The sequence below is a fragment of the Tympanuchus pallidicinctus genome, unplaced genomic scaffold (assembly GCF_026119805.1).
Source record: "Tympanuchus pallidicinctus isolate F22 unplaced genomic scaffold, pur_lepc_1.0 scaffold1, whole genome shotgun sequence".
Lineage (NCBI taxonomy): Eukaryota > Metazoa > Chordata > Aves > Galliformes > Phasianidae > Tympanuchus > Tympanuchus pallidicinctus.
Window position 1 is genome coordinate 69,250,272 of NW_026294618.1, and position 26,027 is coordinate 69,276,298.

The window sequence follows — 26,027 nt, forward strand, 5'->3', positions numbered from 1 at the left end:
CTGACCAGATAGTAATGGCACACAGCAACAAGGGAACTTGCAACCCCAGTGCCTGCTATTGTACCTCTGTGACTGCAAACAACCCGAATGCTCAAATTGTTTTGTGTTTCTCCTACTCATTTGTCATCCATTAACAGCTTTACATTCATTCAAGTTTAAGTTACATAGCTCCTCTTGTTTGTTGCCCTTCCTTGATAACTGCTTAAATCTTGTATATTGGCTGGAGCTGTCCAGAAGGCAGGCATGCCAACTTGCTACCATCCGCTGCTTCTCACTGCAATTTAAATACTACTCACTTTCATTAGAGTTCAGCAACTCTGTACTAAACTATTGTGAGATACTTGTGCAATTCCAAGGGTAGCTGAGCTTGACTGCACTTTGATTAAATCTTATAGGGTGTATTTAATCTGGCATTGCTGATATGCAATTTTAAGTATATATATTCTTTGCTTTCTTGGAACTACCACGCTGTTGGATGCTCAATAAGAAACAGCCTATAAATACAGCTGTGTACATTTAATGTGACTTTAGCATGTGATAGTAAACATCCCTGTAAGATACTTGAATGTGCCTAGAAGTTCTGACTTGAATAATCAAGTGACTTCAGTCTGTGTTCTTCAGACTCGGGACGCTGAGCTCCATTCTCGCTCATCTGCCTTGAGATTAGATGTTCCCTAATTACACAGCCCAACAGCGGCACCACGCGGCCATGGGGATATTAGGAAACAGCTGTTCAAGTTCCCCCACTAAAATTCCTAACCACTCCCAGAGTCATATTAAACACAGTACCTGTTTTACTGCTGAGGTTGAAGCAGTTACCTTGGTACTGCCTATCAAGCCTGAAACTATCATCTCGCATGAAGGTTTCCCAGAGATAGGAAAAATGTATGACATGTGAAATGCTGTATTACAGCAGTTTGGCCATCTCCAAACAGGTCACAAACTTGCTACAGGCTCATACTTCTGCAAAATTACTTTTTATAAAGACCAAGCATGTAACCTCAAGCAAAAAGATACTCTGCATGTCCCTCTCAGCGTGGCTACATATCTGAAAAGATTCCCGTAAGAAAGAAGATAGTTTTACTCTCGATTACACATCCCTGCTTTTCTGAAGGTCCAAGCACTAAAGCCAATTTCCCGGAATCCAACTAGCAGTCTGTGCTTGATGCAATTTCCCAAGAATCAAAAGCAATAGTAGGAAACAGCCCACCCTCCCCCTCCAAACTTTCAACATTAACAGGCTTCCAAGAATCTCCATACAAACTTATTTTCAATTGGCAGCCAGAAGATACTTCCTAGTTTGGACATCAACTGAACATGAACCTGTGGAGGTGAGCCAAGAAGCAGCATTCAGAACTCAACTCTGAAATGTTCCACTTAATGCCCTTCCTCCTTCTTCAGAGAAAGTGGTTTCAGGCAGCGGCAGCACAGCTAATGCTTTTCTCAGTAAACCAAAGCTGAACTGTTAGTGTTATCACAAAAGCTTGTTGATACAATACTAATAACAGCGTTAAATTAATTAAATTGTAATTAGATTAATAGATTAAGATGAGATGAACCAAAATGACTTCAACGAAACTTTAGCATCACTCAGCATTGTATCATAGAACCTTAGAGTGGCTTAGGTTGGAGGGAGCCTTAAAGATAATCTAGTTCCAACTCTGCCGTTGGCAGGGTTGCCACTTATTAGCTCAGGATGCCCAGTGTCCTGTCCAGCCTGGTCTCGAATGCCTCCAGAGATGGGACATCCATAGGTTCTCTGGGCAGCCTGTGCCAGCACGTCACCAACCCTCTGAGTAAAAAGTTTCCTCCTAATATCCAACTGAGATCTCCTCTCTTTTAGTTTAAAGCCATTCCCCATGGTCCTATCACTATCAAACAGTGTAATAAGTTTGTCCTGCTCCTGTTTAGAAGCTCCCTTAAAGCAGTGAACAGCTGCAATGAGGTCTCCCTGCAGCCTCCTCTTCTCCAGCCTGAATAGTCTCAACCTTTCTTCATAGGTGTTCCAGCCATCTGATCATTTTCATAGCCCTCCTCTGGACCTCCTCCAACAGCTCCACATCCCATCCTTCCCGTGCTGGGATCCCCAGGCTTGGACACATACTCAAGATGGGGCTTCACAAGGGTAAAGAGGGACAATCACCTCTGTCTCCCTCCTTGCCACCCCTCTTTTGATGCAGCCTAGGATACTGTTGGCCTTCCAGGCTGCAAGAGCACACACATGGCTCAAGTCCAGCTTTTTGTCCATCTCAGCAGGGCTGCTCTCAGTGAGTTCTCTCTGGGGACTGCCTCAAACCAAATGCAACACCTTGAACTCTGCCTTGTTAAACCTCATTAGATTCTCCTGAGCCCACTTTTTGAGTGTGTCCAGACCCCTCTGGCTGCTGTCCCTCCCTTCTATTGCGTCAACTGCACCACTCAGCTTAGTGTCAGCAGCAAACTTGCTGAGGGTACACTCAATTCCACTGTCTGCGACATTGACAAAAGGGTCCCAAGATGGACCCCTACAGGACACCACTTGTGACCGGCCTCCTGAACACAGAAGTTGACACTAATCCTCTGGCTACAATCCAACCAATTCTTTATCCACTTAATAGCCCAATCTTCACATCTGTCTCTTTCCAATTTAGACATAACGTGGTGAAGGAACACATCAAAGGCCTTGCAGAAATCCAGGCAGATGACATCAGATGTCCATCGGTTGTCCACCCTTTTAGAAGGCCATCAGACTGCTGAGGCACAATCTGTTCTCAGTGAAGCTGAGCTGGCTGTCTTGGATTACCTCCACATCTCACCTGTGCCTTAACATCTCTTCCAGGAGAATCTGTTCCATAGTCTTCCCAGGCACAGAGGTGAGGCTCACTGGCTTGCAGTTCCCTGGGTCTTCCTTTCTCCTTTCCTTGAATATGGGAGTTCCATGAATCATCTCACCACGCTTCAAGGATAGCAATAAATCATAGATTTCCAAACATACCACAGTTTCCAATTCCCACACTGCATGCATAGGTATAGAGGCACTTCAGCTGCATTACCTTCTTAGAGAAGCCCTCCCAAAAGACTGCGAAAAAATATGAGGTTTTCCCTCACTGCTTCCCTCTTAGCTATACTATCCTGGAGCTTGTCATGAGCAGGCTCACTATCTCCTGCTTCCTCCTTCAACCCTAGTTTAAAGGAAGTTCCTTTTCCCCCATGACTTAGGGAGAGACACCATCAGGCCATTCACCCCATGTTGAAAAAATAACATTCCTGCAGTGACACCAGCCTCTTAGCCTCTTAGTCCATCAGATGGACTTTCCTGGTCTTCTCAGTATCACAACCTGACACTGAATGGTTGGAGGAAAACACCACCTGTACTCCCATTTCACCCATTAACTGCTCCAGTTCCCAGGCTTCTCTCAGTGACTTAATCACTGCCAGCCTGAATTATTGCCCTAGACAACCTGCTGGGTGGATGTTCCACCACATTCTCACTTACCTGTCCCGTATCATGAATTACTCTGTTTTCTAAAAACAGAAAAAAATAACAACTACATACACATAAAAATACCACTACCACTTCTAGCATGGAAAAGAAAATATTCAGAATTACAACAGTCAAACTTCTTGAAAAATTTTAATAAGACAAACATCTTCACATTAGAGTTACATTGTACATCGTAGATTACACGTTTGTATGTAAACTGAATTAGTCTCTTCTTAACTGGATGGTTTCCTCTTTAATTCCATCTTTGGTGACAACACAAATCTTAAGTGCATCACCAGTGTACACATCTCTCTCAGCAGCAGAAATAAAGACATCCTTAACCAGCTGCAAAGCCTTCTCCAGGGTCAGAGGTACATGCTCCACATTCTGCATGTTCTTGAAGCCAATCTAAGGAAAGATAAAGCATTTCAAAGGAAGTACCTTCCATCTAGCACAAAGGCATTTTCAGTCTGTGCACCAGATGAGCAGATTTACACAAATGATTAGCCTGTTTTAAAATCCAGAGCTGGCAGTAGTAATTCTCCATAGAGTTTATAGCTGCATGGTCAGAACTTTACCAGCACTAACAACTGAAGTGAAGCATAGCCTCTCATACTAACATTCAGCACATATGAGACACTCATCTATTTCTTCAGAAATTTCTCACTGGGTTACCAGTATCAAAACTGCACACGAGTGCACCTACAACTTAAAAACAGCTCATACTGGAACATGATGGGCTTTATTAGTGTATCCTTGCTGACTTACTTAAGTGTCCAAAATGAAAAAGGAGGGCAAAGGGTCACTTACTGTGCTTCAGACTCAGAAATGATAAAAACTTGCAACAGAAGATGTTTTATTCTCTACAGTTAATGAATCTTAAAAGTGAATCAAAGCTAAAAAATTAGTTAAAAAAAAAAAACTGTGAAGATTTTACTCATCCAATAAGAGCTTCAATAAAGTCAGTCAAGTTTTTTCCCAGATTTAATTAAATAAGTTTCCAGCAGTTATGTAAAGAATGTCATGAAAATAGTCACAACTTGAAGAAAATTTTAGAATCTCAGACAACCATACGGTTTGATCCTTTGATTCGTTTGGTCCCTTCCAACTCCTACAGTTCTGTGATACATTAATTGATCAAACTAATTGGGAGTATACAATATATTCTGCCTTCTTAATTTATTATTATTTAATGCTAAGTATTAGGAACATTTACATTATCTTTCTGCCTCCCTTGTCAGCTAATCAGTTTCTGTGGGAAACAATTTCTCAATTAAAATGTTTAATTCCTGTAACCACTGTCCAACCTTAACACAATCTGAAATCAACATTTTCAGACCTCCTGAGAAGGTAGGACCACACAATTTTTAAATGTATGGATTGACAATGTTACCTGTAATATACACAAACTTTCTCTCAAATAATACCTCTCAAAAGTGAGGTCACATCAATTTTAATATTGCAAATCTTCACTGAGATTGTTAAAACAAAACACAAAGAACAAACAAGAACTATTTTACCTGGTTATCAAGCAAAGGCTGCAGCATGGCACTTGCTGATCCACCTGCTTTGAAAGAGTCTCTCTGGTATGAGCCTACTGGATCAAAGCTATAGACTGCTCCCTTCCCTTAAAGAAAAAAGTAGTATGTAATTGCAATCCAGAATGACTCTTAATACTGATAAAGATTTGCATTAAAAAACCAATTCTGTCCATAAGCAGTTTCTAGAATACCAGGAAGGAATCTCCTAAAAAACCTTTACAAAATAGTACTGCACTGTGTTCAGACAATACTTTTCACAGCAGGCTCACTGTGATTATGGTGCCCTCCTATATGCAAGGTTATCTGCATGATTTAAGCTATACCCATACTCTAGCAGATGTTTTCTACAGTACTTACCACAGAAGAAGTCCTAATGAAGAATAATCAAAACAGAAGAACGTGTTAAAGCACAGTGCTGCACAAAGAGCTCTACTTTTTTTTTTTTTTTTTTTTTTTTAAACAACTAGCAGAAAGTTTAGTGAGCAAAAGTGCACAGTTCTTGGAACTGCTTCCAGAGCATGTGCTTGGTTGCCCCTGCAGTGCCTTCCTGTAAACAGGGATGGTGCTTTGGGCTCTTATGTGCTTCCCTCTGGAGTCAGGCCAGGTTGCACAAAGCAAGCTATCTTGTGCTGGCATCAGAAACGCACCGTAGAAAGTCAGAAGTGCATCAGAAGTGCACTGTAGCATCTACAGGGTTTCACAAGGGAATACGGGTGAAAACGCAGTGCCTGGCTACACTCATTCCCTCTGTTCAGACAGGCTGCACCTGAGGTGATAAGCTGGCCAGCACACTTGGCCACACAGTACTGGTAGCTGAGCAGCTCTGGCACAGATCCAGAGAATAACATTAAATCAGAACAAATCAAATTCACTGAGCCCAAATCAAACCCACGTGTGCAAACGTGTGCGCTCATTCTTATCACACGCTACTGCGCCCTCAGTCTGACGTTCCCCATTATGCAGGACAGACTGACTCACACTCCACATATTGCAGACATCTCAGCAAGACTGGGGAAGCACTATAACTTCGTTTTAACAGCAAACTGTGAGGAGTGGTTGAAATTATCTAAGACCACCTCTGAGCTCCTGCTCAAAGTCAGAGAATACAGTATTTTAGCAGCTGAACCACACCACTGGAGACAGAAAGTCCTGGAAGAGGAGAATTAAACTTACAGCGCCTCTGTAGAAGTCATTATTTTCATTAGAGATTAGTTAACATTTAAAAGTCTTCATGGAAAACCTGTCTCCAGCATTGACCTTCACACTTCATAACCTACCACACTGAAAGGCACAAATAAAATTTGTTTCAAGTCTTACCCTCTTCATCAAGTCCTCCAATTATGTTGTAAACGTAGTAAGGAAAGAAACGTCGAGAATACAAAATTGTAGACAGCATTGCTGCAATAGCTCCAGTAGTCATGGTCTTGTTATTGGAATGCTTGTACATCTGCAAATGGCACAGCATGCCCAACAGGAAAGTCACACACTCAAATTTATACTCAAAATTACATTTTCTGTGACATCATTACTGAGGAGAACAATGCTTAGCAAACATTAACTAACATAATTACAACAACAGCACTGGTCTAACAGTAATGCCAAAATTCATATTTTTCTGAGACTTAGCAAAGAACAGATGTTGCCTCATTACTCTCTTCAGCACTTCAATTTTTAATCTTGTGATGTTACACTTGGCAAGAACACGGCCTCAATTTCATCCTGCTTGATCTTTCACTAGCAATACAGCTACAGTTACAATATGAACACTTGATGACAAACAGCAAAAAGCATATTTAAAATTATAATAGGTCTCAAACGCGATACCAAAAAATATACATGTTTCTAAATATATTAAGATAGTTAGCTACCTTTAATCTTGCTTCAATAATTTTAGTAAGTGTAAGGCAGTCACCATGGAAGCCACTGCATCCAATGACTGTATGCTCTGTTCTGTAAAACAAAGTTTTGTTGTGATTTCAGATTTAGTATGAGCTACATCACTTTCTTACACAGTAAGTTATGAAAATATCAAACATATTTCCAGCTTCTCAAACACTATCAGAAACAGTTGTCTAAAATGTAGTAGTAACAGGTATTCTGCAAATAAAAGCTAACTGCAGCTTACATCTTGGAAAGGACTCATGAAGTGCGCGATCACACAGATGTCACTCTTCAACCCACTGATTTCCAAAGCAAAGCTTTGGGGAAAAAAAAAAATATAAAAAAATTCTTCAAGCACCCCTAAACGTAGCTATTAACAAGCTGAATCATGCTATTCAATACGGTTTTATTCCATCTGGCCAGGGACTGCTTTTATCTGCTGAGGTAATCTTATTCTGTAGGTGATATTTTCTGTCAGCATAACAGCAGTTATTTGTTGATGTGTTATACAATATTTGCTCTTTGCTCAGTTTCAGAGCAAGCGTTTAATAAGACTAACTACAGGAACCCACATTTCTATGAGAGTCTACAAACATTAACACATCATCCTGGTTTTGGCTGGGACAGAGCTAACTTTCTTCCTAGTAGCTGCTACAGTGCTGTGCTTTGGATGTAGGATGAGAACTGTTGGTAACATTGATGTTTTGGCTGCTGCTGAGCAGCGCTGCACAGAGCCAAGGATGTTTCAGTTTTTCACACTGCCCTGACAGTGATGGAGACTGAAGGTGCAAGGGAAGCTAGGAGATGACAGGGCCAAGACAGCTGATCCAAACCTGCCAAGGGATGTCCCATACCATGCAGGATCATCTGGAACAATAAAGTGGGACAGTCAACCAAAGTTGAGGGGAGGAGAGGAAACTGCTGCTCAGGAACTGGCCGGGCACTGGTCAGCAGGTAGAGAACAACTGCCTCGTGCTTTACATTCTTTTACTATTCTTATTTCTTTCATTTCCTGACCTATTAAGATATCTTGGCATCAGCCCATTGGTTTACCTTGTTTTTTTCCCCAACTCTCTTCCACATCCCACTGCAAGGTTTGGGTAGAAGTGAGCAAACAGCTGCATAGCGCTTAGCTGTTTACAAGGTTAAAACAACATATGTTTATAGGCTTAACACTCAGCAGTCATCTTCAAAACAAATTAAATTGAGATCATCTCAGTTTCTGTCACCACAATTACCCAAAGCCATCATGAGCTCTGCACTAATTGTACTAAAGCAATTTCCATTTGGAAGGTAACAGAGTCAAAGATACTGCATAGAGTTAGCCAGGTAAAACACAAGTTTATGTGATCACAAGTCATAAGCAAAAAACTGACAGCAGTGAGCAAACTTGTGGCCTAACAAAGCAGAACTACTTATTACACAAGTTAAAACAAAAGTTCTTCTGATTATCCTGCCAAAAAACCACGTAGCTTATGTAACAGGTTAAGTCTGGCACCATGCTAAAAACATCCAACAGCATGCAATAAGAAATCTGACTGCATTTAGAGCATCACATTACAACAAAAGTCATCATAATTCCAAAACTCCAATTCTGTTACTTTTTTTTCCTCCTCAGAGTTCTTCCTGTATAAGGAGCATGATAGATAACTTCAGGCAACACACTTATCAATACACAGGGTCATCACTCCATTTCACTTCTCATAAGGTACGAACTTACAGTTTGTAGCATTTTGGACTGTCCCGGCTGTGAATTGCATAACCTTCACTCAGTCGTGTGTCAGAGGCAACAATGCAAAAGTCTTCTCCAGCAATCGCCAACACAGTCCTTGAAGAAAAGTATTCAGACAATCACAATTTTTGGCACAACTTGGTTCTTAGACAAGTGATGAAAAGATAAAAGTTCTCTATCTACACTCACATTGTGTCATGAATCTTACAACATTCCTTGATGTTTCTCACTACACATAACAAGATTGGAAGAAAAATGATGCTAGACACACTAAAGAGAATGTACATGATTCTCTGCTATGACTGCAAACCATACGGAAGTTTATTAAGGTCAAGACACAACAGACTCCCATTTTAGATGTGTGACAAGGAAAGCTGCTGATGTCTGATAAAGAAAACTGGCTGGCTCTCCAAGCAAATACACTCCAGCCAAGCACTTAGCACCATTACCATGGAATTAGCATCATTCTTGTAACTTAATGTTAACCTACGTTATTAATTTCCAAATAATTACTCTGTGATTGCTTCACTGCCACTACCACTAAGGAGCTAAGAGATGTCCTTTATAAAGCAGTTAGTCATCAGGAAAAAAAAATAAATAAATCTAAAGAACGTCAAGCTGCCCAGATGCTTGTCAATTCAGAGCGCGCATCTGCAAAAGATCACCCACCTGTAACAGTTATGACAAAGTCGCTCATGGCTCAGTTGCAGCCTTAAAAACAAATCACCACTAGACACGTTTTCTGGCCACTATAAAGAAACAAGCCCCGGGGTAAGGGAAAGCACTTGCTTTGACCCTTAAGAGTTCAGCGGTCTGCAGTGTGACAAAATCCCCAGTAGCACACAGAAATAAAGCAGAAATAAAGCAGAAAGCGAAGAGAAACACCGATCAGCGGGACACGCAGCCCTGCACGAAGCCAAGCCCGGCTCTCCTCCACCACTCTACCGACAGACGCTGCCCAGGGTACAGGCTTCCTCACACGGGGCCAGCGAGACGACAACGAGCAGGACGCGGCCCAGTCACCGCTCAGCCTCAGCCCGCCCCACCCCTGCCCGCGGCTCTCACCCGCCGTTGAAGGTGTAGGGCGAAAAGCGGTACTGCACGGGTGCGCCCACCCCGCAGCCCGGCTCCGGTCTCAGCTCTGCGTATCCGGCGGCAGACAGCATCCCTGCGGCCCTGCTCGCTGCTGTCTCACGGCAAAATGGCGGCACCGGAAACGAGGAGGTGGCGCTCTACGAGGCACGGGCACCTCGTCTCATCTGCCCAGAAGGTGCCACGCCCCACCGTCGCGACCGCACAGCCGCACGAGCCAGACCAGACCTCGGGAGGAAGGGACGATAAGCACGCGAGGCTCTCGCCATGAGCGCGGTGCCAGACGGCGCGGCACGAGGTGCCAGTAGAGCCAATACTCCGCGGGTAGCAGCAGGACGTGCGCCCGCCCCGCCCTCACTCAAGATGGCGGTAGAGAGGGCGGGGTGGACGCGCGCTGGAAGTGACGCAATCGACGCGCGCCGGCGGCGCGGGAGCGGGGCGCAGCTTGGCTCCCGCTGGGGCTGTGCGGCGGCAGTGGTGGCGTCGCCGGGCGCGGCACGCGGCAGGTACCGACTGTTATGTGTCCCGCTCCGGCCCGGGCCCGCCATGGCGTGGACTGCGCCGGTTCTGACGGGAGAGGCCGGTCGGGCCGAGCCCGATCCGTGCCTCCCCGTGGGCGCCGTCGCAGGGTCGGGGCCCTCCGGGCAGGTCTGAACAGTGGGGAGGGAAGGGAAGGGAAGGGATGGGATGGGCGGCGTGTGATGGCCCCGGGCCGAACGGCGCGCCGGGAGCCGTCCCGCTACGGCCGTTGGTGCCGGGGGCGTGATGGCGGCGGGCGGCGGTCACCGCCTCCCCCACGTGACGGCGGGCGGGGAAGGCGGCGGCGGCCTTCGCTTTGGTACGGGCGCGGCGGGAGGAGCGGCCCGAGCTATAATCGCTCCTTGTCGTGCACGTGGGCGCGGTACCGGGGCTCGGATGGGCGGACCGCGACCCTTGACCGAGAGATCGGGCCGCAGGCGGGGGTTTGCGGATGGGTTGGATGTAGGTGTTGTCCGCGCGGCGCGTCCCGGCATGCCCGGCGTTCGGGCTGCGGATGGGTTGCCGCTGCTGCTGGGTAACGGCTGGGCCGAGGGGCCACCTCTTTCCAGGGCGTGGAACGTGGAAGCGCCTTTGGGGAAAACAGCGGATGCTGTTTCGGCTATAGTGTTATGTTAATGCGATTCTGAGCTCTTGGGCCTTAAAGACAAGAAAAAGCTGGGCAGGCTTTCTTCAAATTTTCGTATGGTTTGCCTAAAAATGACGTTGAAGCTCTCTGTGTAAGTGTCGAGTTAAACAAGCTATATAAACTAATGGCAAAGTATTTGTTTAAAAAGGTATAGCATTTCATAACAAGAATTTATGTAGAGAAGGACCTAAGTATTTTTACAGACAGCAGGTGGGCCGTGAGCCAGCAGTGTGCCATTATGGCCCAGAAGGCCAGTGGAATCCTGGGGTGCCTCATAAAGAGCATGGCCAGCAGGTCGAGGGGTGTGATCCACTCTGCTCTGCCCTGCTGAAACCATATCCAGAGCACTGTGTCCAGTTCTGGGGTCTCCAGTTCAAGGCAGAACAAGGAGCACTGGACACGAAGTGCAACACAGGAAGTTCCATACAAATAGAGGAAGACAAAGCTTCCCAGAGAGGCTGTGGAGTGTCCTTCACTGGAGGTACTCAGAGTTTACCCAGACACTTTTCTACAGCAGGGAACCTGCTTTAGCAGGGGGTTGAGCTCGATGATCTCTGGAGGTCACTTCCAGCACTTACAATTCCATGAAAGCATTTCAATTCTCTATTTGTGTTGTTTCTTTCCATAGCATGCCAGTAGAGGTATGGTCTTTGTTTAAAAAACAACAAACGAACAGTAAGTGAAACAACAATACCCAAAAGCATGCGTTCATTTCATGTGTATAAAACTGGCTTTCAGTTTCTCTTTTTCCCCTTGTGAAGTACGTCACTGCAATTCAAAATGCATTAGTGCTTTGCTTTATGGAAGTAGATGGAAGGAGGCTTCCTAAGCTGAGCTGACCAGCAGTGTTTTTCGCATAGCAGAAAAAAACATTTTTGGAAGCCAGGCCTTAACTCTGCCCAGGAGGAGATGTGTGAGCAATGTGTGGCTTTAGGCCTGTCTATCAGTAGTTGGTGGAATTCAGTTCTGAAAATCAGTGCTTTCTCAGATGAAGAGAAGCATATGGTACAGTGAGCATATGAAGGTCTAGAGCTGCTTGTGAAGGAGGGTGTCGTTCTGGAGGCGGCTGCTCACATGCAGTGGGTGCTCACCAGGGGCATCCAGAGGGCTGTAAGGTGCTGTAGAAAGAGATTTCTTTATATAAGGTGCATGGGTGTGTGCGTGCGTATGCGTGTTCTCACATATATTTGTATGTGGGTGTTTCTTATCTAACATACCAGCTGATAGGTGTGCTTTTGTTTAAATGTTATTCTCAATATATTACTTTTCTTTTTTTTTTTTTTTTTTTTTCAGGCTCTGTTTAGTGTTTTAGACTTGCAATACGTTTTCTCTGGAGCTGATGTTTTCCTGACGCTTTCAGCTTGGCTAAAAAGCTGCTTTGCTGGAATGCTTTAGAGAATCAAAAACCCTTTTGGTTTTAAAGTAATTTAAATTAATTGAAGGAAATATTTCTGGCCTCACCAAAGAATAACCAGAATCATGGATCAGAACAACAGCTTGCCACCCTACGCTCAAGGCTTAGCCTCCCCTCAGGTAAAAAGGAATGATGTAATATGTAACTGCAGTCTGAATTTCTTTGTGAAAATGTTTTCTGTTTCTTGTATGTAATTTCTTTGTGTCTTTTTTGTTTGTATGTTTGCAGATATGAAAAATTATATTGCATGTAGAACAATTAGTAAAAAGCAGAGTTGAAAAACCATTGATTTATATATCCAGAGGTTTAAGACATATACTGATACATTTATGGTTTTCTTGAAGCTGAAACATAACTGACATGTTGGAAATAAGAAGGGGAGACCTCATTGCAGCCTTCCAACACTTGAAGGGAACTTACAAGTAGGAGGGGAGCTGACTTTTTAACATGGTCTGATAGCAATAGGACAATGGGGAATGGCTTTAAACTAAAAGAGGGAAATTTAAATCAGATGTTAGGAGAAAATTCTTCACTCAGAGGGCAGTCAGGCACAGGCTGGCCAGAGAAGCTGTGCATGCCCCATCCCTGGAGGCACACAAGGCCAGGTTGGAAGGGGCCCTGCGCTGCCAGAGCTGCTGGGTGGTAGCCCTGCCCATGGCAAGGGGTGGGACTGGGTGGGCATTCCCTTCCAACTCAAGCCATTCTATCATTTTAACTTTGTTTGTTGCTTTGGGATCCTTTAAATTGGCTTATACGTAATGGACTACAGTTGTGCTGGGAATGCATTTGCATTCTAATGATTGCAAGTGGAAATTGTGGGTCAAAGTTGAGATGTGCTTTCCAAGTATTGTAGGAAACATTCTGATATCACTGACTGGAGCCAAGCAGTGTTGGAATTGACAGATTGATTGAGGTTGTGGAAGAACTGAATCTTCCAAAGGTTTTCTGTTTTTAGCAGGTTACTAACATGGCACAGGTTTGATGTGACCAACTAAGATGATTTATTCTTAGACGACTACTTCAAGCTTTTTCTCTTTAAAATGAGATTAAGTCAAAGGATCTGTGGTTCCTTTTTCATGCTTTCTTCTGCAGGGTGCAATGACTCCTGGAATTCCAATTTTTAGCCCAATGATGCCGTACGGCACAGGACTGACACCACAGCCTGTCCAGAGCACCAACAGTCTGTCCATCCTTGAGGAACAGCAGCGGCAGCAGCAGCAGCAACAGGCAGCACAGCAGTCTACATCACAGCAAGCGACACAGGGAACATCTGGTCAAACTCCCCAGCTCTTCCACTCACAGACTCTTACCACAGCCCCTTTACCGGGAACCACGCCTCTGTACCCCTCCCCAATGACTCCGATGACTCCTATAACTCCTGCAACACCGGCATCTGAGAGCTCTGGGATAGTGCCACAGCTACAGTGAGTGTGTTGTGTGCTAGTATAGCATGACCTCTCAGGATGTGCTTTAACTCGAAATACCCAAGAGCAAAGCCGCATAAGGAATTGGGTACTATGTTTTGATGGGAAAGGTGGTCTTGAATGTTTATTTGTATGAGGGTGGATAGTGATAGGACAAGGGGAAATAAGACAGGGCAGGTTTAGGTTAGGTAGTAGGAGGAAGTTTTTCATACAGAGGGTGGTGACGCACTGGAACAGGTTGCCCAAGGAGGCTGTGGATGCCCCATCCCTGGGTCATTCAAGGCCAGGCTGGATGTGGCTCTGGGCAGCCTGGTCTGCTGGTTGGTGACCCTGCACATAGCAGGGGGTTGAAACTAGATGATCATTGTGATCCTTTTCAACCCAGACCATTCTATGATTCTATGATCATGTTGTCATTTAGCAATACAGTGCTAAAGCTCTGTGCTGTAGGAGTTTGTCTTGCTTTACTTATGAATCTGTCTGAGTTGCTGATCTGGTATTTCAAAATACACGTGCCTTGAAACACTTATTTGTAACTTATACCAAAAAAGTGAGTAGATCCACCTCACTGTGCAGAGAATTTTGGTAGTGAGATATTAAAGCGGACCACAGGAACTATAACATCTGTAATGGAATTGGAAGGGTTGAGAGGAAGATACTGGCTGATAGTCTAGAAGTTAGTACTGAGTAGTCTTTAATATTCCATGCTCCATTTTCTAGTCAATTACTACAACGTAGAGCTTCTTGAGTTTCAGGCATGAAAGCATTTTCACTGAACTGTAGCTTTATAGAGACTTAAATAATCTATGGAAGGCCCAAGGAGAAATAAGTGTTAAAGAAAGTGAATTTTGCACCAAAAGAATAGTCTCCAATATTAAAATTTTTTTAAAACCTATGGAAGACCTTTAGATTTCAGTGTTTTCTAAGTAAACAAGTATTACTAAATGCAAAATTTCCTTGGACTTTTCTTAAACTTTCTGGAGACTGTTTTTTCCTAACACCTAGCAATGGGTTTATCTGTGAGGGCATTCTCACTTAGTCGTGCATCACATCTTCCTCCTTGAAGGGCATCCCAAGGACAGTATCATTGCTACTACATTTTCACCCATTCACAGCAGCTTCCTGGATTGTGGTGAGTGCTCACAGCACAGCCTCAAAGTTTTTTTCCTGCCCAACTGAAATATTTTTCTCAAGGGACTCATTTCATAATAGTTGGCAGGAAAGGAGGAATCAGCAGTCGTGCCTTAGGAGGTACTGCCCTAAAAGAGGAGTTTCCTGTCTGTATGAGAGATGTCATTGAAGCTTGCTTGGTTAAACAAATTAAAAAAATGAAACTAATAAGCATTTATATATGGATAAGATGCATTAATTCCTTAATTTACTTTTTAAAATGTATTTCTCTGAACTTTTTTCAGGAATATTGTGTCCACGGTGAATCTGGGTTGCAAACTTGACCTAAAAACCATTGCTCTTCGTGCCCGAAATGCTGAATATAATCCCAAGGTAAGAGAAGCATGTTAGAATGCATCCAGTAACAGGTATGTCAGCAGAATAGGTTTGGAGTGTGCTTTGCTGTAGTAGCTAGATTGAAAAACATTTATTCAGAAACAGTTTTATGGTAGAGTTAATAGAATTATCTAAGTCCATTAAAGATTTCTTTTCTGAATCAGTAAAAAGCATTCTTATACTGATATAGCTGTGTTTTATGTGAAGATGTGATTTGGGAGCATTAGAAAGAACAGTGTGAATAATTACTGTAATATACTGGGAAAATGTTTTTGTTGTTGTAGAGCTGTCCTGAATTACTGTTTATATGGCACCCTTGTTGCTTTTGCTCACAAAGTTCCTTTTTTGTGTTATTGCAAAATGTCTGATGCTCAAGTCTTGTTCCCCATCTTCCAACAAGAAGAAAGGAAGAGAGAATTCAATTTCTGGCCTCTGTAATAGCCCTGGTTATTCTGTGTGTGCCAGAGATTCTTCTGACTACTGCCCTGGAAATCCTGTGGCAGCAGTGCAGTTACGGGGTTTTTGTGGCCTCGCTCCCCCTCTGAGCTCTGTTCTTTCACATTTTCCCTCAGTACTGACTGTTAGTGTCAGTTACAGCAGTGATGCTGTTAACAACTGCATGTGAGTAAGATGCTCGTGCAGCTCACATTTGAGCGGGCGATGGTAGCTCTTTTGGTAGGGTAGGTGGCTGTGTAAAACTTGTAGGCTAGAATGATCAATATGAAATGCTGTTTTTCCACAGCAGAGAGAAAAGAAGGGTTATGTAACACACTCCTGACTTATAGTCAGTACATCCTTTTATGAAACAAAGACATTGCTTGGCTGTTATTTAAGCCATAGTTTGACAAATGTGTTACTGGGTAACTCATGCTACTACCTTCATTATGTCAGCAGAACAGTGTATGAGACTGTATAGTGAACTGGTCCAAGTTTAATATAGCACAAAAAAGGGATTCTGCATCTGATGCCCAGAACAGTTTGCAGTTGCTTCAGAGAGTTTAAGAATTTATAAATACAGGTGTATTCTACTAAGGTAGTTAAGGTAACTTCAGTTTACATGGAATATGGTTTCTGACTTCCCAGCAGTTCTGTTTGACAATTTTCTAATGCTACCCGAATGCTTAAGGTACACAGCCAAAGTAGACCATAAAATATTTGCATAACCTTCTATCCTGCTTATAACAGATTGAATTTCAAGATGTGGAGGAAAATTTGGTATTAAGATGGTCGCTATGGTTGTGTTGCAGCTGTTAGTAGTATTTGTGTTATGCACATGGTAGTCAGAGGCGAGCTTAGTAAAAGAGGAGTGCAGTACTAGAAATCCTTCCTGCTCAACTCTACCTGTGTGTTTGAAACTAAGTAAAGCTTACTTGAAATGCTTGAATGAAGAGTGTTCTGTATGTATATTTGAATCTAGTTATTTCTTTGCAGTGGCTACTTAGATTATGCAAACTTGGTTTTAATGTAATTACATCCATGTCTCGTTAATAATTTCAATGCTTACATTTCAGCGTTTTGCTGCTGTTATTATGAGAATAAGAGAACCACGTACTACTGCGCTTATATTCAGCTCTGGAAAGATGGTGTGCACAGGAGCAAAAAGGTACATTCAGCTGTTAGGAGCAAACTAAGCAAGGTCATCTTTTCTTCTGAAACCTTGATGCTTGAGAAACACTGTTTCTTTTATATATATATGTTGTATATGCACACGGACATAGAATGGCTATGCACTGAAACTGTTTAAACTGTAGAGGCAATGGCAGGATAAGAGCAATTTGGTGTTTGAGTTGTTTCATTCATCTGAGTGGGCCAAGAGCTCCAAGTTTCCAGTCCCTGTAGTCTGATCTGTTTGTAAGGGGATCATTGAGGCATGAGAATTAAAAACTAAACATGAGCAGGAAGTTACAATGAACAGGAGAGAAATTGTGACCTGAAGAAGTCCTTTAGGAATCCAGAAAGGATAAGCTAATGAGCAGAGATCATGGAATCATAGAATAATTTGGGCTGGAAGGGACCTTGAAGATCATCCTGTTCCAATGCCCTGCTATAGGCAGGGACACTTTCCTCTGGTCCAGGTTGCTCAAAGCCCCATCCAGCCAAGCCTTGAATGTCTCCAGGGAGGGAGCATCCACAGCCTCTCTGGGCAACCTGTTCCAGTGTTTCACCACTCTCACAGTAAATAATTTCTTCCTAATATCTAGTCTAAATCTACCCTCTTCCATTTTAAAGTAATTTCTCCTCATCCTGTCACTACATACCCATACAAAAAGTCCCTCCCCAGCTTTCCTGTAGGCCCCCTTCAGGTGCTGAGAGGCTGCTATAAGGTCTCCTTGGAGCCTTCTCCAGGCTGAAGATCTCCAGCTCTCTCAGCCTGTCCTTGTGGGGGAGATGCTCCAGTCCTCTGATGATCAATGATGAATAAAGATGTGCAGGAAACGCTTCCTCTGCCTGGTGATGTTCACAATTCAAGTTGTCTTATTCTGCCTCAGGAGGAACCAGATCTTCCTCTGTTTTAAAAAAAACTGAAGCAAATTGAGTTCTGTAATAGCAAGTAAGGCTGTGCAGTTGTGTTAAACCCAGGTCTGAGTCTGAGTACCTGGGCCACATCAAGCAGAGGATTTTGGCAGTTTACAGGCTCCTATAGGAGTTTGTAGATTGTAGCAGTAGTGGGATTGAAAATCTAAGTAACAATTTTAATGTTTTACAGAGGGAGTCAGGTACATATTTGAAGGGTGTGGAAATACATGGAGTTACAGAGTAGAGTTCTCTGCTTCATAAACAGTGAATGCAGTGTTAAAGTGTTCAGGACTTCAGCACCCCAACTAAGTTTGCAAACCAGTAATAGTTGTTAATTTTGGATGTAAGCATTTTGAAACTCTCCTCTCCTGCAACACACACAACATTTCTTTCCCAGTTAAATATTTGTGGCTTGCTGCTGTTTGCTTGAAGTCGTGCTTAACAGGGGAAATAAGCTGGCTATCCTTTTCTCCCTTCAGCGAAGAACAGTCCAGACTGGCAGCAAGGAAGTATGCAAGAGTTGTTCAGAAACTGGGTTTTCCTGCAAAATTTTTGGATTTTAAAATTCAGAACATGGTGGGCAGCTGTGATGTGAAATTTCCTATCAGATTAGAAGGATTGGTACTCACACACCAGCAGTTCAGCAGGTAAATGAAGGTTTGCTTACCTTTCATTCTTGCTGTGTGGTGACTAGCTTAGAGAGTGGTGTCTGTTTGGATCGTTTCCTTAAACCAGAGAGGAGCCAGCATCTTCGTTCCTATCCTAGCTCTGCCTCTGGGGTAACTGATGTAATTTTCATGGGTCGATATTGGGCAATAATTCTTTGCTACTCTTCCCAAATTGTCTACATCTGCACTGTTTCTGCAGTTCTGCAGATGAAGGGCTAGGACATCTGTTTGTTGGCACATTGAAACACTGTGACTCTTCTCTTACAGCTACGAGCCGGAATTGTTTCCTGGCTTAATCTACAGAATGATCAAGCCAAGAATTGTTCTGCTTATTTTTGTTTCTGGAAAAGTGGTTTTAACTGGTAAGTCAAGTATTTTATTCCAGTAGGCTACATTTAGACTGCATTAGAAACAATGGTCCCACAAGTATGCAATTTATTAGTTGCTCTTCTTTAGAAATGACAGTACTGGGAAAGAACAGACAGTACAGTGTTTTGTGGATGAGAACGCACAAAGCAAACCACATGTATTTGGTTAAACCTTATAAGCAGCGATCTTGAATCCTAATGAAGAATGGCAGGTGCCCAGTAAGAGCTCAGGTGATGTTTTCAGCAAAATCTGAAAGTCTGCTTCTGTGCACTGGGTCGTGCGACTGAGCTCACTGCGTTACGGCAGCTTGCCTGGAGGCTGCTGCCATTCTCCTTTGATGCAGCAGCCAAAGAAGGGGAGATACCCAAGCTCTGGGGCTTCCTTAACCTTAGGCACTCCACCTACACCTTTCCTTTTCCCCTCTGCTAAGCCTTACTGTATTGAAAAAAAAAAAAAAAAAAAAAACAAAACCAAAAAAAGAATTCACAGATGAAAGAAGGAACATATACCTGCACTATGGCCTCTGCTTCAGTCGCAGTTTCCTTGCTTTCCCAGATGATTGCATTCTTGAATAGAACTCTGCTGTTCAGGCCCTTCTGCAGAAACATCCTATGAGGCTGTGCTTTGCAGTTGGGCGTACTGAGAAAGTATGTTTAGAAAATCTCATTTGGAAGTATGTCAGAAGCACAAAGATGGTAATGAAACAAACTCTCAGGACTTTATTCGCCTTCTGTTAATTCTGATAATGTATGTTTTATAGGAAATGTCTATCTAAAGGAAGAATTACATATAGAAATAGAGGTGGATGTATATAAAGCTGCATTCAAATAAACGTTCTAAAAATTAAAATAAACCATTTGGCTCTGGAGAGAGAGGGAATTAAGTCAATTTCTCTCTTGTTGCAGGTGCTAAAGTTCGAGCAGAAATCTACGAAGCATTTGAAAACATCTATCCTATTTTAAAGGGTTTCCGGAAGACAACGTAACAGTTTCTACATATTTCAGAGAAACTGGGGGTACATTTTAAAAGGCATTGCATATGGCACAGCAGTAACGAGATGGACTTCAGTGAAACTGCAACACCAGACTTGGACTATTTCCCAGTTAGTGCCTATTTCCCTGATGCTCAAGGGGAATTGTTTTATCGATGATTATGTCTACTGAGTTACTGTGAGTTGCTTTGTTGGGCTGCTCTTGGAGCAGTTCCTCCGAGTTTTATTTATATTCTAGCTTTTAAATAGTTTTAATGCCAGTTCTGTTAATAGAAAATTCATAAATTGGTTTAAAAGATGAATGCGACCGTGTCACTCAGTGTATAAACCACTTAAGTTGCCATGTATATATGTTTTAATTTCCCTCCATTAAGACTGTGGTTTTTATAATTTTGAGAGTTAAGCTTTTAAATTTCTTCAGTTTTAAATTTCTTTGGTGCCAGACACATTCCCTCTTTCCAGTATTAACCAAGGCAGAATAAATTTATTAATGAAAACAGCTCACTGTACATATATATATAATATATATATTCCTCCTCTTTTCTCCTTCAGCTCCACATGTACAATAAACCCTGTTTATACAATTATGGGAACTGTCTTAATGAGTTTTAAAATTACACAGCTGGTAAAGTGAAATATATTGAGAAGTTCTTTTTAATTTAATCTGGACTTTTGAATAGCACATGCACTACTGTAAATGACTTCTCATTTGGAGAAAATCTAAACAGTGCTCTGGCTTGCTTACCAGTAGTCATATCCTTGGCATCATCCAGCCTGATTACTTCCAGTACACTAACAGGAAAGAGAAGACTGGTTACAGGAGTTCGTGTTCAAGTATGTGCTGCCTCCCATTCAACAGATGGGATTTATGCAAGTCTTACATAGCTACACTTGAGTGAACTGGAACAAACGATTTTTTGCTTAGCTTCTAATATTTCTTGTAAATCACTTTTGTATTTTACCAACTATGACAGTCTCACTATATTAGTGTTCCTATGAAATGTCAAAGCCCTTCCAGCTAGAGTCAGCATGTACATAATCTCCCCTTTGAAGTGTGCTTGAAGCTTAATGGGCTGAGAACTAAAAATAAACTTTTTTCTCCAGTACATTTTCAGTAATAACCTTTCTATGACTTGCACATTCTTTCAAACAGCTTTTATCTAAAACTAACCCACATGTAACCACGGTCTCTTAATTAAAATGATATTTCATTCCAGATAAGTAGTTATGGCTGGCTTTGCTACCATACCATTTGCAAATCCTGAGTGAACTTAATTCTTAATCTTTGCCAATGCTTATAGTGGTGCACACTATGCACCACTATCAACAGGTCTTTCAATAATTGGTTTCACTGATCTTACCAGGAAGTTGATATACTGCTGGGCAGAGCTCCATAATTAAATGAGACGCAGCACACAGCAGATGTGGTATTTAGGTAAGTTGGTCCAATGTTCAGCTGTATTGCCATCATCCTTTTGTAGCATCTGCAGAACTGCTAAATATGGCAGGAAAACTTTAAGCCATATATCATATGATTTTCACTCCAATCAGCCAAGCTGTGCTGTAGTGACTTAAGATGGTGTGTGCTATTCCAGGAAATGATCCTTTTAGAAGTATGGTGATGAGTAAATAGCTTTACTTAAGGTATTTACTTAAGGTATTCTCTGCCTGCTCAGTTGAGGATTCCCAGCATCTAAACTACACAAAAGCAGTGGCTTCTAGTGTTTTCATAAAATCACTTGTGGAATCACTGGTAAGCAGACATGGAGGGCTTGAGCAGGAGAAGGGAATAAGTAACTTAAGTAAATTCTGTATTATAGGTAGAAACAACCCACCTCCTCTCCTTTATTGCAAATGCAGTTTTATCCACAGGAGTAGTTAAGCAACCATCCCAGTTACTTAAGTATTACAGTTATGTTTTTGCTCTTCCCTCAGTTCTACAGCAGACAAATACCAGAACAGTCCCCACAGAAGGCACCTGTTTTTAAACTTCACTGAAGGTGGATGGCAGAGTTAACAGTTCAGATTGAAAATCTGCTGTTATGAACAGTAAATAACAGATGATAAACATCTTCTGCCAGGGCAGGCTTTGTTTAAACTGCTTCTGCAATAGTCTAATGCAGAACCAGTTTAACTCAGTTAATGTTTTTAAGTCAAATAGAACAATTATTTGTACATTTTATCCTGAATTACCATTAATCAACACGTAACGACTGCCTTTCGAGATCCGGTGTACCTTTTGGAAGAGCAAAGCATAATTAAGTTGCCTGTTTAAAGGCTATGCTGCTTCAACATAGCTATGACTGCTGTAACTTGCTGAGCATCAGCATGCAAGTGAGCTTTGAGCAATCTGCTTTTCTCTGTGAATTACTGTCAATTTTTTAAAGCAAAAGTTCTGACAGGCAATCATCTAAGATTCTCAAATTCGGTTGCCAAAAAAGATACTTTCACCAGTCCAAAAGCATTTAATCTTTATTTAAATAAACATTCAGAGTTTAGATTTGAAGTGAAATTCAATGAAGAATTGCATTTGGCTTTATTACCAACTTCAAGAGCATAAGAATGAAGTTGCTGAGGGCTCCTATCCCCAACAAGACAACTGTTAGACTGGTATCACTGATGTTAGTTCAGTTTCCTGCAGATGCGTTGAAGAACAAGATAAGTGTGATATATAGATGATTCAACTTAGGAACTAAATGGAAATTCAGTAGAGTCTACAGAGAAGTCTTGTTTCCATATGAACTCCTCAGCATACTTGTTTTCTGCACTGCAATTCTCAGCACACGTGTACACCACCAGTGTTCCCCAGTCGATGCTTTCCCCGAGGCTGTCAACCTTAAGGTGGTTCAGGAGCTGTGGCATTATCTTCACAGAAAAACATAGGTTACAACCACTAAGTAACAGTTTACACTTCCTGAAACAGTGTACTAGAGGCGAAGGGAAGCAAAGGCATGCCCCTACTGAAGTCTAGTCATTCTGTAGGTGAGCATTGTTAAATTTAGCAGCTACTCTCCATTTCAAATTATTATCTCCATGATGACATTGCTCATCTTTGCATCACATGAAGTGTATTCAATCTACACGTGCTTCTAGCATGCAGAATTGTAAGCTGAATGCTTACAGCTCAGTTTACTTCCAATTCACATCTCAAATGCTTCTATAAGGTGTATTTTTGAACAAACAATACCAGATTCCTATGACTTAAGGGTCAGTTCCATATTCACAACTGCCCCATTTTATGCATGGTGCAAATTAACAAGATGGGGATCTACCTCATGTATGTGAAAGAAGTCCTACAGGGAAAAAACACCTGAAAGAGTAAACATGGGTTCTGTACAAGTCAGCACTGTTATTCTGTAGCAATTTCAACTATTTTGCTCTAAGTGTATGCTCCCACAATTAGATTCCATTAAATCTGTACTCTATTAATGCTATTATCTTTAAATTAATTTACATACCTGGAATTCAAATACCCTTTTGGCACCACATAAGCAATTTGGGATATCTTTTTCTTCAGGAATATTTTCACCTGATACCCAGATTGGTCCCTCTCCTCCTCGGCAGTATCTAATTATCTAAAATAAAGCAGAAATTAAGCAGTTTAAAGTTAATGCTGTCTTTCACTGTGTTATAAAACTGGTAGTTACTGATGTAGACACAGCTTTAAGACGGCTGCAGAAAAAGGTCTGTTCCTTTAAGTCATATTCATAGAAAAGTTTGTCCTTCCAGGACTGTTTAAATAGTCAACATTTTATATGAGCCGAAATCTATGGAAAATTAAGCTTAATTGAGATGCATAGAGGATGATGAGGCATTCCCATCACCATTTCTAATTGTATGAATGAAATGAAAGGATTGAAAGTGAAACAGTTTACAGGAGCACAACACTGTACAAGTTATAAGGCTGCTTTATCTTCTGACCTGCTCTGGCTCAACAGTTATTCGATCTTTAAATGTTTGGAAGATCTTGTCTTCTTTAGTCTCGTGTTTTGCCATTGCTTCCAATGTCTCTTCATCTAACGCGTCACCTAAGCAAGAAAACAAACACACAAGAATTACAAGTTAACACAAGAAAGCAAAAATTAAAAATAATACTGCATCCCTAAGAGCATTTGACTCTCAGTCAATCCCAGTAAAAATCACTCTTAGGACGTTATTTTTTCTTTTTGGGGCATACTAAGATTCTGGCATGCATCCACTCATTAGAGTTAGTAGCATTTTAGCCATAGATGCCAGTAGTGAACAATAGAAAGGGAAGGAGGTAATCCAGAAGGGATGGTTAAATGCATTCAACCTGCAGAGTGTGACACTGGGAAAAGGCCACCCACACTGCACAGGGACTAGACTTCAGTTTCAATCACTAAGAGTTACAACCCTGCCACAGCCCTCCCATGTTCACATCAATGTGTAGCATGGAGAATCCCTGGGAAGCTTTACACCATAAAGGACAGCTGGGAACACACTTGCTTTCCCCTTAAACGCTATAAACTCTCCACCCTGGGTGTGTACAAAGCCTGTGAGGTAACTACAAATAATGATTTTGGGCAGAAAGAGCCTGTGTTTCAACTTTTTTTAATTCAACTAAAATTACTTCAGAACGATGTTATTCTGGCACAGACAAAGAGATTTGTTAAGTATGATGGCAGATGCTCAGGGCTCTTCTTATCTCACTCAAGTTTCTTCTTTCTTGAGGGAAGCACAGCAGGGTACAGCATGCACCCTAATGTCCAATGCTTCACTGCAGCAACAGCTGCTCCAGCAGCTCCTGTGGCCACAGCTCAGCCTCTCCCACAAAAGCAACTTCTGTTATGGGATGTATACTAAAAGGCACCATGAACAACTGTGGCTGTAACTTCTGGTCACCAGTAGCTTACAAAGAACACTTAAGAATTACAGCATTTGACGTTTTAAAGACGTAACACAGGCTTCACTGCTAACGTATTTCTTACTTGTAGTGCTTGTGATTCTGCTTTCCTCTTGTTTTTCCAGTTTCTTTGATGCATCCCCAGCACCTTTCTCATCGTCAGGATCCACAGTGCTGTCAGCAGGAAACTCTGGTTCCTCAGGTTCTATCAAAATTTCATATTCTGGAAAAAGGAATTCGTTATGGTCTGGCTCTGCGTCCTCAGTGGCATCTATAAAACAAAAAACAGACACAACTTCACAATGACAGCTCACATTTTACGCTCTTCTTCCCAGAAGTAGCTGCTACAGTGTGTTGTGAAGCAAAAATACAGCCCAAACGTCGCAAAGGCAGATACAAGTTACATCACTGCTAGACCAAACATAAACACTAATGTCAGGCTGTGCCGTTTTTCATCCATTGTGTACTACGAGTAGAAAAGCTGTCACAAACGCATCTGATATGCCTTCTATAACGATGGTATTAATTACGGGCTGTTACTTCTCACTGTTTCTGTTAGACGTTTCAAAAGTATGACCCGTTGACCGCACAGATCGACTCGTTACCAACGGCCGCCCCTCAGTTAAGGCTGCTGCCAACTTTACGCGCCCCCCCGTACGGGTCCGGCCCCACCTGCGTCCCCGTCCCTCCCGCAGGAGCGGCGATGCCCGCGCCGCCAGTCCAACGCCTGGTGCTCGGGGCCACAGTATGCGGCGCGGCGGCAGCGCCCGCAGGCGCGGGGTCCCAGGCATCCGCACACGCGGCACAGAGCGGCGCCGCTGCGAAGCCGCCGAGGGACCGGCTCGGGGAGCGGCGGGGGCTCTTCGGAGGGCGGCTCTTCGGAGTAGGTGGCGTTGCGGCGCGGCAGCTGGCTCCGGAACGCTGCGGGGAAGAAGCGGCGGGTGAGCGCGGCGGCGGCGGCGAGCGGAGCGGGCGCTTCTCCCCGCCCGCGGCCCCCGGCTCACCGCAGAGCGGCCCCCCAGGGCCCGGCAGGTGGTAGCAGGCGGCGCCGCGGCAGGCGAAGACGAAGAGAGTGCGGTGGAAGGCGTCGGGGCGGTCGGGCAGCGGAGCGTACAGCTGCAGCAGGAAGGCGCGGGGCTGCAAGCATCGGCCGCAGCGCAGCGCGTGGGAACCCGGCAGCCCGGTCTCGCCCAGCCACGCCGGCCGCCCCCCGACCTTACTGGGGAAGTGGGCGCTGCGCAGCCGCCAGGCGGCTCCCGGGCCCACCGCCTCGGCGAAGCCCAGCTCCACGCCGCCCGCCATGCCGCCGCCACCGCCGGAAGTGAGGCGAGCCGCGCGCCGCCCTACGGCCGCGAACGGCGGTGCGGTGCCGGGCGCTTAAGAACACGGCGTCTGTTCCG

General features: G+C 43.3%; 3 protein-coding genes across 3 annotated transcripts; 1 reads left to right on the top strand and 2 right to left on the bottom strand.

The window, feature by feature from the left end:
* Positions 1 to 3,594: 3,594 nt before the first annotated feature.
* On the bottom strand, positions 3,595 to 10,011 carry PSMB1 (proteasome 20S subunit beta 1). Its single transcript, XM_052695205.1, has 6 exons — positions 9,683 to 10,011; positions 8,606 to 8,713; positions 6,873 to 6,954; positions 6,322 to 6,451; positions 4,984 to 5,090; positions 3,595 to 3,871 (listed from the first exon to the last, which is right to left on the bottom strand). The coding sequence occupies exons 1-6, from the start codon at positions 9,781 to 9,783 to the stop codon at positions 3,686 to 3,688; spliced, it is 714 nt and encodes a 237-aa protein (XP_052551165.1). The 5' UTR covers positions 9,784 to 10,011; the 3' UTR covers positions 3,595 to 3,685.
* A 70-nt stretch (positions 10,012 to 10,081) lies between these two features.
* On the top strand, positions 10,082 to 20,350 carry TBP (TATA-box binding protein). Its single transcript, XM_052695159.1, has 8 exons — positions 10,082 to 10,215; positions 12,168 to 12,407; positions 13,381 to 13,712; positions 15,128 to 15,215; positions 16,730 to 16,821; positions 18,215 to 18,382; positions 18,671 to 18,765; positions 19,678 to 20,350. Exons 2-8 carry the CDS (start codon positions 12,354 to 12,356, stop codon positions 19,755 to 19,757), a joined length of 909 nt encoding a protein of 302 aa, XP_052551119.1. The 5' UTR covers positions 10,082 to 10,215; positions 12,168 to 12,353; the 3' UTR covers positions 19,758 to 20,350.
* A 1,867-nt stretch (positions 20,351 to 22,217) lies between these two features.
* On the bottom strand, positions 22,218 to 25,964 carry PDCD2 (programmed cell death 2). Its single transcript, XM_052695144.1, has 6 exons — positions 25,632 to 25,964; positions 25,300 to 25,548; positions 24,713 to 24,898; positions 23,685 to 23,791; positions 23,222 to 23,338; positions 22,218 to 22,628 (listed from the first exon to the last, which is right to left on the bottom strand). Exons 1-6 carry the CDS (start codon positions 25,927 to 25,929, stop codon positions 22,449 to 22,451), a joined length of 1,137 nt encoding a protein of 378 aa, XP_052551104.1. The 5' UTR covers positions 25,930 to 25,964; the 3' UTR covers positions 22,218 to 22,448.
* Between the last annotated feature and the right edge of the window lie 63 nt (positions 25,965 to 26,027).